Source organism: Tenebrio molitor, chromosome 6 (genome assembly GCF_963966145.1).
Source record: "Tenebrio molitor chromosome 6, icTenMoli1.1, whole genome shotgun sequence".
NCBI classification, from domain to species: domain Eukaryota; kingdom Metazoa; phylum Arthropoda; class Insecta; order Coleoptera; family Tenebrionidae; genus Tenebrio; species Tenebrio molitor.
This window is the reverse complement of record NC_091051.1, coordinates 17,426,897-17,444,676: the sequence shown is the minus strand read 5'-3', so window position 1 is coordinate 17,444,676 and position 17,780 is coordinate 17,426,897. Positions and strand designations below refer to the sequence as shown.

At 34.5% G+C, this 17,780-nt stretch overlaps 1 protein-coding gene across 4 annotated transcripts; it reads right to left on the bottom strand.

Annotated features, from left to right (window-relative positions):
- Positions 1-419: 419 nt before the first annotated feature.
- On the bottom strand, positions 420-12,964 carry mei-P26 (meiotic P26). 4 transcript variants are annotated; one of them, XM_069050157.1, is made up of 9 exons: positions 12,756-12,964; positions 12,081-12,305; positions 11,883-12,027; positions 8,722-10,009; positions 6,160-6,506; positions 5,747-6,104; positions 5,392-5,624; positions 4,757-4,870; positions 420-1,175 (listed from the first exon to the last, which is right to left on the bottom strand). In XM_069050157.1, exons 2-8 carry the CDS (start codon positions 12,245-12,247, stop codon positions 4,766-4,768), a joined length of 2,643 nt encoding a protein of 880 aa, XP_068906258.1. In that variant the 5' UTR covers positions 12,248-12,305; positions 12,756-12,964; the 3' UTR covers positions 420-1,175; positions 4,757-4,765. The 4 variants fall into 4 exon arrangements, with proteins under 4 accessions (XP_068906258.1, XP_068906260.1, XP_068906261.1 ...); XM_069050159.1 differs by having other exon boundaries at positions 420-4,870; positions 8,722-8,854; positions 8,921-10,009; positions 12,756-12,958; XM_069050160.1 differs by having other exon boundaries at positions 420-4,870; positions 6,160-6,338; positions 12,756-12,961.
- Between the last annotated feature and the right edge of the window lie 4,816 nt (positions 12,965-17,780).

The window sequence follows — 17,780 nt, the reverse complement described above, 5'->3', positions numbered from 1 at the left end:
ATAAGTAATGAGGAATATTTTAACTCCACTAACTGCACACAAAAAAAAAAGTTTATGAAAAACGTCGATTCGTAGATTATCCCACACGAATGTAATCATTACCTAATCATTGTCAAAATCTAACTATAATGCTCGTAGAAAAAGTATAGTACACAACTCGAGTTGTAAAGCAATTACGCACTCGTGGAATGACTCCACTGCCACTCTGCACTCACCGCTACGCGGTTCGTGCGTAATTTGCCATTTCAATCTCTCGTTACGTAGTATACTATAACATAACTTTTGTTAATTGAAAAAACATTACTAAACTTTTATACGAATCGAGGGTGTAATAGATGCGGCCGATTATCCAAACATTTTCAGAATGAATGAATTATTTCCATATCAATATAAACCAGTAAAGGAAAAAAAAGTCAAACTCTTGGATTATATTTATTCAAAAACCAATAATATAACTTACAAATTAAAAACAACCTCAGTACAATTTAAATAAAAAACAGTTCCAAAAATACGAGCTCACATAGCTCTTGTAACCCTGAATAACCATAGAGTGCAACAAATATAATAATATAAATTTTAGTACTGTTCAGAGGCATGAATTTTAGAATAATGGAAAATATTCTATATCAAATGTCCATAAACGACTACAAAATCACTTGGAATATAATACACATCATATAATATTACAATAATAAGATAAAAGTGTATATGCGGTATAAGTATCGATTGTAAACGGGACAAAGCAACATTACTTCGTCTTACCACGTGCTACTCTGAATTTACGTTATTTAAAAATTTTCGTTTATTATCGTTAGTGGAAGGTTAAGCAGAGAAACAAGAGTGCTATTAATTACAATATAGGTACACATAGACCGATTTTTAGATCGGCCAGTTTTTTTTTTGTATTTTTTTTGACAGTTGATTGTTACAGAATATACGACTCGCATGAACGTGACGATTTGCAATAGTTGTGCATCGTTCACTTCACGTTATACGATTCGTTCACATCAAAAATAGTTCTATCAAAAACTTCTTAAATGCCACAGCTCAACTGATTTGTTTAATTATTAAAAAAGAGGCAGGTAACAGAGAACTGCTGCTTTAGAAATTTTGTTCAAAATTTTTATCTTTTTTTTATTTAAACCAATCAAACAGCACGAAGATCTTGTCGACATCTACAATGAAAATCGAATTATTATTTAATATTTATAGTTATTATTAAGCATAGGCTCTCCCTCCTGTTTTTAAGAGTTTAAAACGACGCCAAATATCTAAATAAACGACCACCTCTCACCTATAATATAGGGAACAAACACTGTAAACATCTGATATTATCTCTATTATAGTCTAGCAGAATGCAGAGCTTAGCGATTAAATTCATTGTTATTACCTTACATCACTAAAAAAAAAATCTTTGGAAAGAGATAACAATTAATATTATTTTCAAAAATGTATACATTTTTCTTCTTCATCTTAATTCGTTTAATATGACAGGACTAAGACACAGTGAATTTATTCGTTCAATTATTAAAAAAGTCACCGACGACGAATGTTACGGGCGCGTGAAAATAAAACATTCCAGCAATACAGGCGTAACAGTAAAGGTACCAGAATGGACCCTTGCGTTGTTCTAATGGGAATGCCGCAAGGCTCCTCGTCCGTTACCCTCTCGATTTCGTAACGTTCGTCGTGGCTTTATCTGACCCCCCATCCACCGTCCAACACAATAATTGGTGTCAATAACTAGCGCGTCCCTGTGCCAGATACAGATACGCAAGTCGGCGGCGACGATAACTAGAGATGTGTAATCATGTGTGATCATTAAAAACGTGATATGTCATCCATCCATACTAAACATTTGTACTTTAAAATGACTATTAATATAAAAATGTGTCGAAACCAAGTGTCAGTTTCATAGCACTAAGGGCGGCGATAGTCCAAAGCAACTGGACTCTAGTAACCTGTTAACATCCCGTCATTCTCTTCACCACCAGTTGCTCTGGACTACAATGGAAAAATCTCCCAAACTGCTAAAAAATATTGTATATTCGAAAAAACATTGATAAAGTAGAATAGAAAAAGCTCACAACCACGTTACATGTAATTATGGTCTGAAATAGTGTGATTGTTCAAGAGCTGACAGGATCTATAAAACGCCTACATCGATATTATATTCTTTATTTTAAGTAACGATCGGCATAATATAACGGACAAGCGGAGTTCAAAAACAGCTACTAACGCGAGAAATATGTGTTAAGGACCGTTTCTCTCCTTTCGTTATATTTTCCAATAAACTTAAGTCTAACCTATAACTACGACGAGAAAAAAAAAACACTGAAAATAATACAGTAAAAACAAAACACCGTTTCGCAGCACCTAATTCATGTCTGCAGATGGAATGATTTAATTCCTCACTCCAATACTGACTGAAAATACTTATTGCTAGTGAATATTGTTTGAGATAATATTAGCGGGTCCGTGACGCAACGTGCCGTTACGCACCCCGTACATATGTTTCATTAATATAAATATTCATAATATTTTTGTATGTAAATATATAATATATGTATACGATACTCAACCGAGAAACAAAATACAATCAGGTTGTTTCTTCTTTTTCATTCTTAAGTCATGTATAATATATTATATGGCAAAATTACTGGTATACGAGTATCTAAAAAACACTTGGTACATACACTAAGACTGTGATTGTAAAAATCATCAAAAAATCTATCACATTGATAATATATTAAATGTTCAATTTAAAAACCGAAATTTTTTCAACCCTTTTGATATATACTTATTTTAAAATACCACATCCGTCTCTCCCTCGATTCATTTGTTTGTAGGTATATGTCGAGGGCGAAAGGGACGAATCCGATGACGTGAGCAAATGCCATACAAAGTATCACTACAGCCGTACTAGTCAATTAAAAAATAAAACAACACGTGATTACTTGCATATGACAGTGTAAATATTTGGTAAAAAATAAATAAAACACAAAACTACTCCAATACACGGTAAATAAAATTGTATTCAATAATAATAACCATTATTAGTATCTTTATTATTTCTTGAATTGTGAGATTATTGACATCACATTGAATTTTGAAGAACAAGTCTTCGCAGAGAAACTGTCCACTACTTATGATCAATTTCAATTTGTACCGCGTTAACATAACTAAAGTTTAAATAAATAGAACTTTCTTGCTCAATAATAGGAAAAAAAACAATTTATATACAACCTAAAAATATGACTCTGATCAACAAAAAAAAAACTTAACAAATTTGCACTAAGATGTGTAACAATAAAAAAAAAAAACAAATGTAACAAAATTACATTACTGCGATGCCACACAATAATAGGCACACGGTACTCGACACAGACGTGTCGTTGAATAAACCAATAGATGTTGATACGGCTTTTTGTTTTTAATCTACTTTTCTAATTAACATGAGATCCAATTCTTTGCACTTACGGGATGCTTAGATTTCAGGCATTTCTATACAGTAGGGCCGTCACGTGCTTACTATATGTGAGGTCACACAATAACCACGCGCCGTAGACAGTTTCTCTACGACGGACGATAAACAGTGTATATAAGATACGATTATTTTAATACATAAACAATCTGCCTTAAAATTCGAGTTGTTTTATTATGTTTTCGTCGAGTTTTTCGTTTTTATATATTTTTTTTGCATTTTTCTTCATTATTTATTATGTATACATATAATTTTAAAAACGACTTGTGAGCAGACGCGAGACCGCGCGCTGAAAAACAAGCGGGCGGCAGCGCAGCACACAAAATAACAACGAGAGACTAAGGTCACAACTTATCCTGAAGATACTATTATCACAGGCATGGTTTAACCGTCGATTAAAAGACGACGGAGTTTCAGGAAAAAAAAATAAAAAAACAATATAATTAATAAAAAAAAAAACTAATTAATATGATGATTAGAAACTCACGCACACGCGCGCTCTCTCTCAAAAATGGAATCGGCAAGTATGGAGCGGCCTTAAGAAGGTCGCGACGACACTAACGAAATCACAAAGCTCGCTGCTGTTAGGCTTTTTTTTTGCTTTTTTCCCTTCTAAATTAGGACTTAACCTACATGGCACTGAAAACGCTAACCAACCTGAGTATGTAAGTATTGAGAGACATAGAGAAAAAGACGACGCATTCACAAAATTTTCATTCATACGAAAAAAAAATAATAATAAAAAATAAAAATAATAACATCAATAAAATAACGAAACAACGAAGCATTTTTCTTTCAATTGAAAAAAATTGTGCTATAATTGAAAAGAAAATTAGACGTTTAAAAGTTGGCACGTTCAGCTTCCAAACATTCGAAATAAACCAAGTCAAGCGATCAATTAATTTCTTTTATACTAATTGACACCGTAAAATAAACGCTTTCTTTTTTTGTTTGTTTTTAAATAGTAGGAACCATATTATGCCTGCTGCTAAAAAATTTCGAAAAAACGATAAAAATATAATTAATAATATTAAAAAATAATTAACCACGTTTCTAAGTATGCATAAATATATACGTATTTTAAATAATGCTTTGGATAAATTCATCTAAATCTAACAAATGCTCTCATTTTGTAATTAATTGTTCCAAAATAATTTCCTTTTTTCCTCTCTAAAATTATATATAGAATTAAAAAAAGAAAAAATAAGACTAAAAAATAAAAATTAAAAATCAGTTCAGTACTGTGTACAGTGCGAGATCAAAACTACTTGCTTTGGGACTCTACAGGATGTACAGCGTGTTTAACACGAGGACATGGTGGTTGTTCTTGGCCAATGTCACGACGTAACCCTCGGAGGTGATCTTCAGACCGCAGCACCGCGACACCTACGAAGAAAAACCCATTAGTCTATCAAAACAAACAGAACTATCTTTATTTATTTCAAAAAAGAACGTCTGATCTTGAAATCGTAATTATTATTTCACTTAACATCAACAGCACGACCTGCTGTATTATAACCGGCCGGTTCAAAAGTGTAGTTTGAGTGATCCCCGCATAGCGCTAGTGTACGGGCGCTTTTTGGGGATATTATTCATGTTAAGTTTTTGTCACCGAGAATTTTTCTTGTTCAAACGACATTTTGATTTGAAGTCAAAAAACCTTGTTTTTGCTGCTTTGAAACTAAATTCGTGAATCTTTTTGTGTTTAGTGTTGTTATTGTTCTTTGTTATATTGTGCATTGATTATTATTTTTAAGCGTGAAGCGCCCGTTTTGTGGCGCCTTCATCGGCGGAAATTGGCTTTCTCGGAAATATTTTCATAATGCATTTTTAATGAAATGGACAGGCCGGTTATAATACAGCAGGTTGTGGTCAATAGTAACGCTAAGTAAGGCAATTTTACATACCTTAACGTAGGGACATTCAAACTCAGAAATGAGACATCCATCACGCGAAAAAACTGCCACATGGAAACGATTGCCATGCGAGTCCCCGATGAGAATATCGCCAGCGTCAGAAATGTCGATACCGTTCGGAAAGTTGGTTATACTTTCGCAACCAATTCGTCTCAAGAAATGACCTTCGTCGCTAAAAACCACCACATTGTGACCCTTAAAGTCGCAAACATAAAATTCCTTGCCTAGAAAAAAAAATTTTTCACAATATTTTTAACATTTTAAATTCTTAATTATTTATAGTGATTAATCACAAATCACCCAATTATTTCGGGAGGTTTATGTCATTCTAAATAAAAACACTTACCGTGTATGGCAATATCAGAAGGCTCCCTCATAAAGTCGCTGCAATCAAACCAACGGATCAACTCGCCACTTTCGCTGATGATGAATACTGTCGGACTGACGCTATCAACTGCCACGATCTCCCCGTGTCCAGAAACTGCGAGTCCCGCGACAATGTCGATGTATCTTATGGCGATCTTCTTCAAAAAATGTCCATTCTTCGTGAAGATCTGCATGCGAGAACGTTCGTTGCCGCGATCACAGACCACGTATTTACCGGTTGTGCGCATCACGGCAACTTTTCTCGGATACCACAATTGCCCTTCGTCTTTGCCCGACGTCCCGAATTGGAATTTGAAGGCCCCGGATTTGTCAAAAACCTAAAAAAATTCGATCAAAATCGATCCCTCTTGATAAATTTGACCAAATGATTACTTGTATGCGATGGTTATTGGTGTCAGCAACGATTATGTCTTCTTCTAGACCAAGACAGAATCCGTGAGGCGAATTGAATTGTCCCTTGTTAGGACCTAGTTGGCCGAACTTGCTGCGGATTTGCATCGGACTGACCTTGTTTGAACGGGTATGAGTGCCGTTAGGATTAGTCGCGGGTGCTGGAAGAATATTGGACATGGGATCAGACATTATGTCGTCGGGTGTGGAGAGTAGGGGAGATGTAGACGAGGAAACGGCACCGAATCCGTTAATTAAACTGTTGGTCAAGTTGAGAGATGCGGGCGATGTAGAACGGACTATCATAGTTCCGTTGGTTATCGGATTATCTATATTTAAAACAGACACTTCAAGAATCGTTCATCGTTCACATTACAAGGTCGATGAAAAAGTGTATGTATAGAGAAAAAGAACCGCTAACGGCCATCACCAAACTGAGAAACACTTGCTACAAGTACAACAAAATCTATATTAATCAAGTAAAAACTCCGTTATCTTCGATGCATTCAATTCATTGGTCTCAGATATCGTTCTAATTCGCTTTGTTTCTTAATCGTAAAAAAATTAATTTTACAGAGTACTGCCCAAATGTATCTACAGCAAGTTGAAATAAGAAAAAAAAAAACATTACTTTAAAAAAAATATAGAAAAAAAAAGAATGTGCTTCTCAACTCGCCACAGGTGTGATGTGCTGACTACCGTGAGCAAAGCAAAAAAAAAAAACAGTAATCAAGTAAAGCGTGAAGAAAAACACCACCAATTGAGTACGTCTGTAGCGGCCGTTTACAACGCACGGACAAAGAAAACAAATATCTTCTTGATGAACTGATTGACATTACGTTTTAAAAACAATATTATAAGTGTCTATACGAGTATGTTCTATTTATTAAGACTATTTCTGCAATTTGTTTGCTCTTATTGTGCAGAAAACTGTATCACTCATTTCGCTGTCATGTCAAGAAAGACAAGCATTTGCTAAAGAATTTGTCATTACTAAAAGTGTTATGGTGAAAAGTAATTTTAAAATGGTTTCTCGTTTTCGCAAAAACAAACACCAAATTTTATCAAAATACGAAAAAGTGAGTCTGAGGAAAAAATAAACCTATCGCGTCATATTTCCAATACTTACTAGGATCTTTACATATAAGACTGAAAAGCGACGAATAAACACGACATATAAGAAAATTTTCTGCATTAAGTAGAAGTGCGAAAATTAGGTGCTAAATTAGGCATGTCAGATAATCCATTCCCTACTCTAGAGGCGATTTTTTTCAATTTTGAAGGCACTATGAAACAGACATGTTTGCAAAATTTCATTAAAAAGACGTTTGATTTCCTTCATCGTTGAACGAGATGTCCTGTTTTGGCGGGACGTGGTTTTTGTACAGTACACCAGAAAAGTCAATGGTGAGCTGAAAATCCAACATAAAACACAACAATTCTTTTAAACATACTTGAAATAATGGAACCTGTTAAATTTAAACATGTAATTAACAAGTTCCTAAATTAATACAATTTCATTCTCGTTTTAGTATATTTAATGAATTTAAAGTTATTTCAACTATTCTTTGATCGACTCCTTACATACTTCAAAAAAGATAAAAATACGTATCGAGGGATTGATATTCATTTTTATAGCACCATCTGTGACTAGGTTTTATTTATAAAACAATTAACTAGCTAAATATTTAATGACAGGTACAGTGGGGAGCACGGAATTTCGCACACCAATTTGTATGCCATTAAAAAAAACTATCTAGTCTAAGCTTTATTGTCGTTATAATCAATCATGATATATGTGATCATGACTGATGTTTCACCTAAACTGTCACGAAACTGCCGCCAGTATCTCATTTTAATAAAATTATGTCAGTAAAATGTCCCATGTGTGCGAAATTCCGTGCTCGCCACTGTACATCAGATTCGTTAAATTAATTATTGAGAAAATTTTAATTTAATCAATGAATTAAAACCAATTAATCCTTCTGAAAACGATTTTTTCCAGCAGCAATTTTTTTTGCGTGTAGGTGGCGTTTCCTAGGTGAGGCTAGAATCTCGTTCACACTATTCTAAATACAGTGATGAAGCTTTACACAATTTTATAAATATTCTCCAACAGCATCCCTCCTAGCATCTCAGCGGGTAAAAAAAGGTTATAGGCAAGAAGCTACAAAATGTTAAATTTTTGTAACCAGTAATATTGAGTTAATTGTGTAAAGAAACAAAGGTATGGTAGGCTAAACTTATTATTTGAATTGAAGTTAGGTATTCCTGAGTCTGTGATATTTTGGACATCGAAAAAGGACGTATCATATCTATATTATTCACAATTGTTTTTCGACTTCAATTAAAAAAAAAATATAAACAATCTACCCATAAAAAAAGTATTGTTGCACAGCGTAGCAATTTTTCTCTTTTACAAAAACGTATAGTATGAAAATTCCCAATGCATTACCGTGTCCACTGATAATCCGTGCGTATTCCTTTGTCTTTATACACAATAAATGTAATTGATTTATATTTCATGAAAAAAAAAATGTTTACCTGCATTCAGTCCCAGTTTGGCAAGTGAAGCAAGATTCTTGTAGGCAGTGTCGCTGGTGAGAAAATCGGCCAGATTAAACGGAGGTGTCGGCGATGTCGCTGCACTGTTTGTACTCTCGGCAAGTGTCGCCAACTGGGCAAGATTATATTCAGCAATGCTAGAAAAGCCGGGCATGGCGGCGGCAGCGGCCGTATTCACCTGAGGCAAAGGCGGACTCTGGGCCAACGAGAAATTCTGCATGGTTCCGCTAAGATCGCCGTCGAACGATGACTGCATTGAAGTAGGCAGCGAGATCGGACTGCTGTTGGTAATCGAGGACGCGTTGCAACCGTTGGTCACCGGTTGCGCCACAGTCAGCGGGACCAATACAGGAACGCCCGTCGACAGAGGACTCGATTCTCTCGACTTTTCCGTGCGAAATTCACCAAAATGTTCTTTGACCATCGACTCGAAAGTCCCAAAGTCTGTCCGAAATTCGATGTTAAATGTCTCGTCGAATTTCGGAGTGTTGTTGTTGAGTTCCAACAGACGATCGGCCACTGTTTTTCTCAGGTACATTATTTCAGGAACGGTGGAAATTTCGAGGAGGCGCGAAGTGTAGGTCCTGGCGTCCTCAAAATTACCGATAGTTTTTCCGACTTCGTCGTTCTCTTTCATTATTACGAGCTCCCTCTCGTGGTAGAGCTCGTTGAGTTTGGATAGAGCCTCATCTCTGCACTTTTCCAAGACGGCTTTGTAGCTCTGATATGACTCGTTGATGAGGTCGCGTGCCGTTGAACGTTGATGGGCCAACTCCTCCAAGCTGTTGTTCAATCCTGTCGACAGCTTCATCAGCTGTTCGACTTTACTCTTGCTTTCGGCCAATAAGGCTTTCATCTCCTGTCTGACCCTCATTTCCGAATCGGCTATTCCCTCCGCGTGATGTTCCGCACCTTTGTGTTCGTTTTTGAGGCATTCACTGCAGGCCGTGGCACTGCAACTGTTGCAATAGTAAATCAAATTTTCGCCTTGGTGAATGTCGCATTCTAACGGCTTGTGTATGGTTATCTTGATACCGTCTTTGCGCATATCTTCCAAGGCCACGACCTGATGCGACTCGAAACAGCGCATGTAGTGGTGGGCCGAATCGCAATGGTTGCACAATAGATTGTGACAGGTGTTGCAACGCGACTTGGCCAGCTCTTTGGCAGTGCACGAGGTGCAGTGTAAACTGGACGAGTTTGACACGTCCGAAATGTTGGTTTTGGTTACGTCAAGGGGAAGAGCAGCCAGTTTTTTCGTGCCGACCTAAACGGACAATTTCAAATTTACATTACATGATATCCTTTTTCTATTCCTTTATTAGAAATCAGTTAAAGTTATCATCGATTTACTAAAATAGCAACACAAGTGGGTTTAAGGCAGTTCAAAGTGCCAAAGATATAAATACGCAAGCATTTTTCCTTCTTACAAATAACAACCACACGGAAAAAATTAATGTTTAAGGCTTAATAGCTTAATAGTCAATGTATTCAAAAAATCTATTATAAACACAAAAGTAAATTACCAATTTTATTCCTTGGGCATAAAATTTGTAGTTATAATAGTAAAATTGTTTTGATTACATACTCGTACAATGTAATGCAAATTTGTTTTCCTGGAAAAATAACTCAGTCCACTTTTTTGGCCCGGCTTCTCGTTATCATATAAACACTTTTTGTAAACATTATTATCTTTTATTTGATTTTACTTACACCTTATTTACGTTTTTTTGGACTGGCAAAATTCAAAAGCTTTGCAACACCATTGATATTAATAAAAAAAGATTCTTTCAAATATAAAAAATATAATTATGCGCTATTTACAGTAGGATTTAAAAAACGTTGAGATATGTATTTGAAATATTCATCAAATAAATAAAGCATATCAAAATTATCTGTTTAACGATCATGTTCCTTGTTTGAGCGCTATGGCAACGTTTTTCGTATTAAAAAAAAATCAATTTATAGAAAAATTGTCGAATAGGTAAATTCTTAACAATGCTACATTAGCATTTGACACATGTTTTAATAAAATATTATCTTTAAGTTAAATAAACAAAAGAATAAAACTGCTTTTGTAAATACATTTAACAATAATGTATTTTCTTCTTATTTAAACGCTTGATAGTATGAAAAACGTTTGCGAGTATTTAAAAAAAATGAAGTTAGTATTTTCCATAATAGAAGATTGTTATAACACACCAATCAATCCATGGAACTTGTGTTTTAGCTAAACTGTTGTAACACAACCGAGATCCACTTCAATCCCAGAATGCATTTTTAGTACACTTGGAAGAGTTATTATTATCATACAAATTTTATATTATATTTTAAGTCAACTTGTGGATGAATAATTATAAGATAGCAAAACTATATTTTTGGACATTCTTACATTAGTATAATACAAATGTATGCATTTGTACATGAAAAAATATCAATTTGCATCAAGCTATTGATTTACTTAATTGGTATGATATTCTTTTCTTTTTTTTTTATTAAAGCTATGTTTAAACCATTACATCCACCTTTTAATGATCAATAGCTGTGTATCTTCTTAATACAGCAAAAATATAAATTCACGGCTAAATTTGAAGTTATGTATTCTGAAATTTCTTTTAAAACACATTTTACAAAATCGTCAAAACTACCAAAGTTGCATTGAATAGCATTTTTACATTTTTAAAGTACATAAAAATAATCAAAACAAAAGACAAATAAATCCGGCCTTCATGCCGGGCCCTTTTGTAATAGTAATTAAAAACATCTGAAGTACCTTAAATTAGTCAAGGTCATTTATTATCACAACTATAAACATGTAACTGATAATATTTCATATAATTCTGAATAATACACCTCCTACTTTTGAAAGTCCTGACAAACTCAAATCACTATTTTAACTAAATCCAGTAATAAAAATAGAGATATTAAAAATGCATAGAACTGTTTTTTAAATACACCTTGTTAATGTCATACATTTTATATCCTTATAGTAAAGCACAGGTTCCTATAATTATTGTTTATTATGTAACTGAAGAAGACAAAAAGTAGGTGGTGGTTTTAATTATATTTTTATAATCGAAGTTTTTCTCATAAAACTCCACACATAGGTTTATTGAACTATGCAGACAGTTAAACATTACCTTGGTTTGATGCCCACAAGTAGGACAATCAATGCTTGCTTCGGTAGTTCCAGCATCACCTCCTTCTCCAACTAACTTTTTGTCCAAACATTCTTCACAGAAGGAATGCAAACAGTGCAGCATCCGAGACACCACCAATGGTCCACTATAATCAGATCAATCAATACACAACCACAAAGGAAAAAAGAAAAAACCTACCCACACATGCCACACTTATCAGGATCGGCCAATAAGCCATCCTCTAACGCATCATTACCACACATCTTAACACTTCCTTCAAAAATCGCAAGATCCCCAAATTCATCTGACTTGTCAGTGATTTCCTTGGATTCAGGAAAGTCTTCCGAAACATTCGTACACATCATGATCTTGGTTCCTTATAGGCCTTTTATGAACGAAAACTTAATCGCGTGAGTAGTGTAACTGAAAACAATAATAGATTAGGACCTTTAAGGGGGCTGCAGCAAACAAACATGGCGTCAACACCAAAAGCCCCCGGAATGCCGGAGCCGAATCTCTTCACTTTCTGACTCAAATTTTGCGCTTTTCTCGGCCAAATTTACATCGGGAATAAAAATAATTGATAGAAAAACTTACCAATGCCATAACGAGCAAGTGTTTAGCAAATGGCGCGTCTTGCGTCTTTAAGCGCAAGGGCAATGGGTTATTGAGTGCTGGTGGGGATACGTCAAACATCCGCAGACCCGGGAAACCTCCTCGAACGACTCTCGACCTTATTTTATCATTATTTAAGACCGAAAGTGTGTTTTCGTAAAAATCCAACCAGCAACAATGTCACCACACAATTCGAAATCGAAAGTCAAGGGAGACTTATCAAATGACTTTCTTGGATAAATACAGCATTTGACTTACCCGATTTGCTCAAAAAATTATCCTGAATGCTACAATTAGACGGGAAAAACTGCTCCGGCGTCTCTCTAAAAATCTAAAAGAAAACACGTTCATTTGTTTTGTTGCTAAATTAATCCATAAGTGGCTAGATTGAAAATTTCATGGTGGCGCAGCGATAAATTTTCGAAGCACAGGGCCGGACCCAGGACGGGACAACCGTCATAGGCACAAATTTGCAAAGCAAAAACGATAAACCGGTTTATTTTAATTTAGAACACATGTCTACGGCGGTCGTATTGAAAAAATAAATCTCCACTTCGGTGATGTTTAATATAGTCTATTTAAAAATAAATTAGAGTAGTAGATGAAAATGGCGGTTGATTCAAATTTCATTTAATTTTGTACTAAATTGAAATAAATTGCTGTAATGAAGTCAACACAAAACAATAGAGATTCAAAACTTACTTAATATTTATGATTTCATTTTAATATAAGCAGAACCAGTGACGTCGTACGACACAATTTTTCATAAAAGTTTAGAACAACCTTCTCTACTTTCTAAAAATAAATGTTCAGAAGTAACGACGACGTACGGAACCTCGACGGTTGCTTTAGTAATGCAAACATTTTGGCTGCATAAAAATTGTCTTTTATTCTTACTCACTGCAGAACGGCATTGAATATGGCAATTAGAAGTGCCATCTTTCACATCTTTACTTTACTTTAAAAAATATCATCTCCTTTATCACAGTTTTTAGTTCAACAAAAATCCTCTATTAAGCTAACAGCACCAATATATTTCAAAAAGAATTCCTGGACAAATCTTTACAAACATTACCCGTTTACTGTTTCATTCTCAAAAAGTCTCAACTACCAGCGTTCATTATATTCTTTCATAACCAATGTTATACATATAAACCCCTGACTTATCTTGTCCTATTAGGGCCTTCATCTTGCTATAAAGTGTATTTTTGCTTCCATATTCCGCAAGAAAATGGAAGTATGATGATGAGGTCGAAAAATCGTGTTCTAGATAAAGCCAGATTCTGATTATAGTCTCCTCAAATCATAAAGAAAATTGGTTTTCCGCATCGTGGCTGTGCGTGTGTCTGTCTCTCTATCTGTGTAATTTCTTTTCGTTCACAATAACTTTTGGAAAAACGTATAGATTTTATTCTTTATTTTCTTATCTTGATATATTTTATAGTTTATATTTACTTTATGTTATTTAACAATTCAAATGGTCTAGCTCCTTTATTTTACCAAATGGGGCAATAAATCTCGTATTGTTGGATTCCTCTTTTTGAACCGAAACAGTATAGCTTGGTCACAATAGTTTTCATAAAGTCTAAAACACCCTTTTTGCAATGTTTCCTCATAACTTTCTTTTAAATCGTTGTTGAACACTTATTATTAGAGTTCTGTAACTCTGTTGATGATTTAAGGTTCTTTGGATTTATCTCGTTCTCCAGATAAATTTGATGTAGGTACTTAGGTATAATAAATTTTAGATTCGGAAAACAATAGCCGAGTTCGCTAAACTTTAGTTATTTTCCAATGAGTATCCACCATTTGGCTTTGCAAGCCATACACAGGCTATTTCACGAGTGATAGGATGGGGTATGCATAAGAACAAGCATTTGCTTATACTATATATTTGTCTTTTTCTATCTAATAGAGTCCATGTATTTCTATCTCTCACTAATACACTGAACACCAAAAAAAATGGGAAATCTAAAATTTGATCATGTAAATCCGTGTAAATCAGATTATTAATTGTCAGCCTATGTCAGTTTTATTCGTATCAAACAGTTGTCAAAGGTTTTTTTTTTAATTTTACTTTTTCGTTTTAAGTATGCCTCAACTAAACTGTACCGTCGATGGACAAATAAAACTGGGACAAAAATGACAGACACATAAGTCAAAATTTACAAATTTGCATCGTTTAATTACGACTTTATCACAAATAGGTTAACTTTAGTATGACATATTATATAGAGACTGACAAATATATTGACAATTCAATGGTCTAATTTACATTGATTAAATTTTGAGTGTCCCAGTTTTATTTGTCCACCGACCGTACCTAATAAAATACGTTTTTCTTGCTGCATATTAATTTTACCAAGTCTTTTGATTAATCATTTCGGTGATAATGTTAGATAATTCTAACCTCTTTAAAAAAAAACCCAAATTAAACAGATTAAAAAACATACAAAAACAAATTTTTGTGTACGCCAATTTCCCATTTTTTTTGATGGCAAGTGTACAAGTAAAAGCATTTGCTAATGGTTTATGCATATGACCCAATGAGCCCGACGGAATTGAAAATACAACCCACAATACATTTGCAAAGTAAAGCTGTATTTGGAAGCGGATAATATTCAAGTTTGCTTCGCAAATGTATTGTGGGTTGTATTTTCAATTCTGTCTGGCTCATTGTCACTCGTGAAATATCCTGTAGATACATTTTTTTGTCAAACACTGTTTTATACAGAGATTTGATTTGTCACATGCGATTCTTCATAACCAAGGCTATAAAGATTTGATCTGGCTTGATGCATCAGAAACATTGTGGTTATTTTTATTGAATATACACTTCTGGACAAAATTAAGGGACCATCAATAAAAATTACAATTACTTGATGAAAGTGTCATTGATCTTAATAAAATTCACACATGTAATGTAACGGGAGCGGTATGGGGGATAGGAGAGAGAAAATTTGGACATGACTTTAGAAGGAGAATAATGATGTTTGATAGTCTGGTGAAAAGCGTGATGATGTATGGAGCGGAAATATGGGGATGGAGAGAGCAAGAAGGGTTGGAAGGGGTGCAAGGAAAATATTTGAAATGGGTGCTAGGAGTAGATAGAGAGACACCGGGCTATATAGTGATGGAGGAAACAAAAAGGGATGGAATAAGAATAGAAGCAGGAAAGAGAGCAATAAGATTTGAGGAGAGGTTGATAGAGAGAGGAGAGTGTAGAATTTTGCAAGAGTGTCTGAAAGAAAAAAGGAAAGAAATAGGAAAAGGGGTATGGAAAGAGAGGGAGGCATATTTCGAAAGAAATGGGTATGCAGGAGCGGAGATAGAAAGAATGCGAGAGGGAGGCAGAGCAATGACATATGAATTGGTGCAGAGAGACAGAGATGTGCAAGTGCAGGAAAGAAGAACGAGAATTAGGGAATCTAGGTACAATGGGAAGTATGAAAAAATAATAACGGAAGAACTACCAAAGTACCTAGGAAGAGAGAGTAGAAAGGAGAGAGTGATAATAGCAAGATTTAGGTGTGGAAATGAGGAGAGAGAGAATAAATATTGGAATGAGGATAGGATTAGAGTGTGCAGGATGTGTGGAGAAAAAAAGGAGACGATAGAACATATGTTGAATGAATGCGTAGAATTGAGAGAGAGAGAGGAAAGTAGAGAAGAAATGTTGAATGAGGACGGAAGAGGGATCGAATGGATGAAGAAGGTTGAGTGGAGAAGAGGGACAATATGTGGGGAGGGATAATTGTATTTGGAAAGCTGCTAATTTGTTATTGTTTTGAATTATTGTCTTATTTAGTTAGTTAGTTTTAGTTATTATATTATAGTTTATTGTATTTTATTGAGTTAGTGGGAAATGTCGAAAATCGGATAATTTATAAACCTGTATAGGTATTAAATATACATACAACAACAATTCACACATGTAATACAGGGTTATTCTAAATGATTGTAGTCGAAGTAGGCGTGAAAACTCAATGTAAAATTTATGGTTGCCGCTCCACATAAAAAAACATCAAAATGATGTGAATAAGTGAGTACACACGGGAGTTAAATTGGGTGCAAAACAACTCAATATTTCTGGATTCAATCGTTAATTTAACAAAAATAAATAAAAACCTCATCACCGCACTTTTCACCTAAAAAATTACAGTGACAGCGACAAAACTGACAGTTCACATGACAGCGGCAAAAATGTAATAACATGGGCATGGCCTACTTCGACTACAATCATTTAGAATAACCCTGTAGTTAAGTGTATATTACATTATTTTTATAGCATGCCATGAAGAAATGAACAAAGGTAATGCACTTGTTTCCAAAATAACAAATGTCAACAAAAAATTGTACTTGTTAAAGATTCAATTTTGAGTTGTTTTACTGTATTAAAGCGTTGATTTTATCATTATAAAAGTACAAAATCTGTTTTCCGTCACACATTAAACCAAAACTATGCCTAGACGGCATCTTAGAGTTGAGAAAGTGTCTCAAATAATTATTCTTCTTCGCGAAGGATATTCGCAGAGAGAAGTTGCTCAAATTTTGAATACCAACAAATCTGTGGTAAGTACTATTGGGAGCACGGAATTTCGGGCAGACTTCAAATTTGACTGATATAAAATGTGAAATAGGCTTTAGGTGCTAGACGTATTAATAACCTCATTTTAATATCAACTATTGTCTCATATCATTTTGCACATTGCATTCATCAATTCTGAAAAGCTGCAAGTGCTTAGATGTGATTTTCTGAGAACTAAACCGTCTTTTTTATTAAACTTTGGAAATCAATAACTAAAATGTAAAATAATTGTGCATAATTGTGACAGTTTATTTTGAAGTTCCGTCAAAATTAATTATTATGACATTTATGACAATAAAGCTTAGACTACATTGGGTTTTTTTAAATGACATGTACAGTTGCGGCCCCTACAAACTCAGACAGTGTGACAAATAAAAAATGTTGGCTGTAACATGGTCCTAAAATTGAAGTTTATAAAATGTCACCCAACTGAAAGAAAGTCAGTGGCGTATAAAATAAAGAATTTGAAAAATTGAACAAATCAAATACAATAAAGTTAATATTTTATTGTATCACCGTTACCATCTATGACCATTTGGAGTCTCCTCGGCATTGACAGAACTGTGCGTTGTACACAATCCACAGATATTTGCTCCCATGTATCCGAGATACTTTGAATTAATTCTTGACGATTTTGGGGCAAGATCTTAGTATTAATTTCTTTGGCCATGATACCCCAAATATTTTCGATGGGG

Bases quoted from the DNA above. Each gene is read 5' to 3' on its own strand.
- mei-P26 (XM_069050157.1), bottom strand. From the start codon at position 12,247: ATGATGTGTACGAATGTTTCGGAAGACTTTCCTGAATCCAAGGAAATC. The intron at 12,028-12,080 runs GTAGGTTTTTTC...ATCTGATTATAG, and splicing joins GATAAGTGTGGCATGTGTGG to TGGACCATTGGTGGTGTCTC. The intron at 10,010-11,882 runs GTAATGTTTAAC...TTGTCCGTTTAG, and splicing joins CTTGTGGGCATCAAACCAAG to GTCGGCACGAAAAAACTGGC.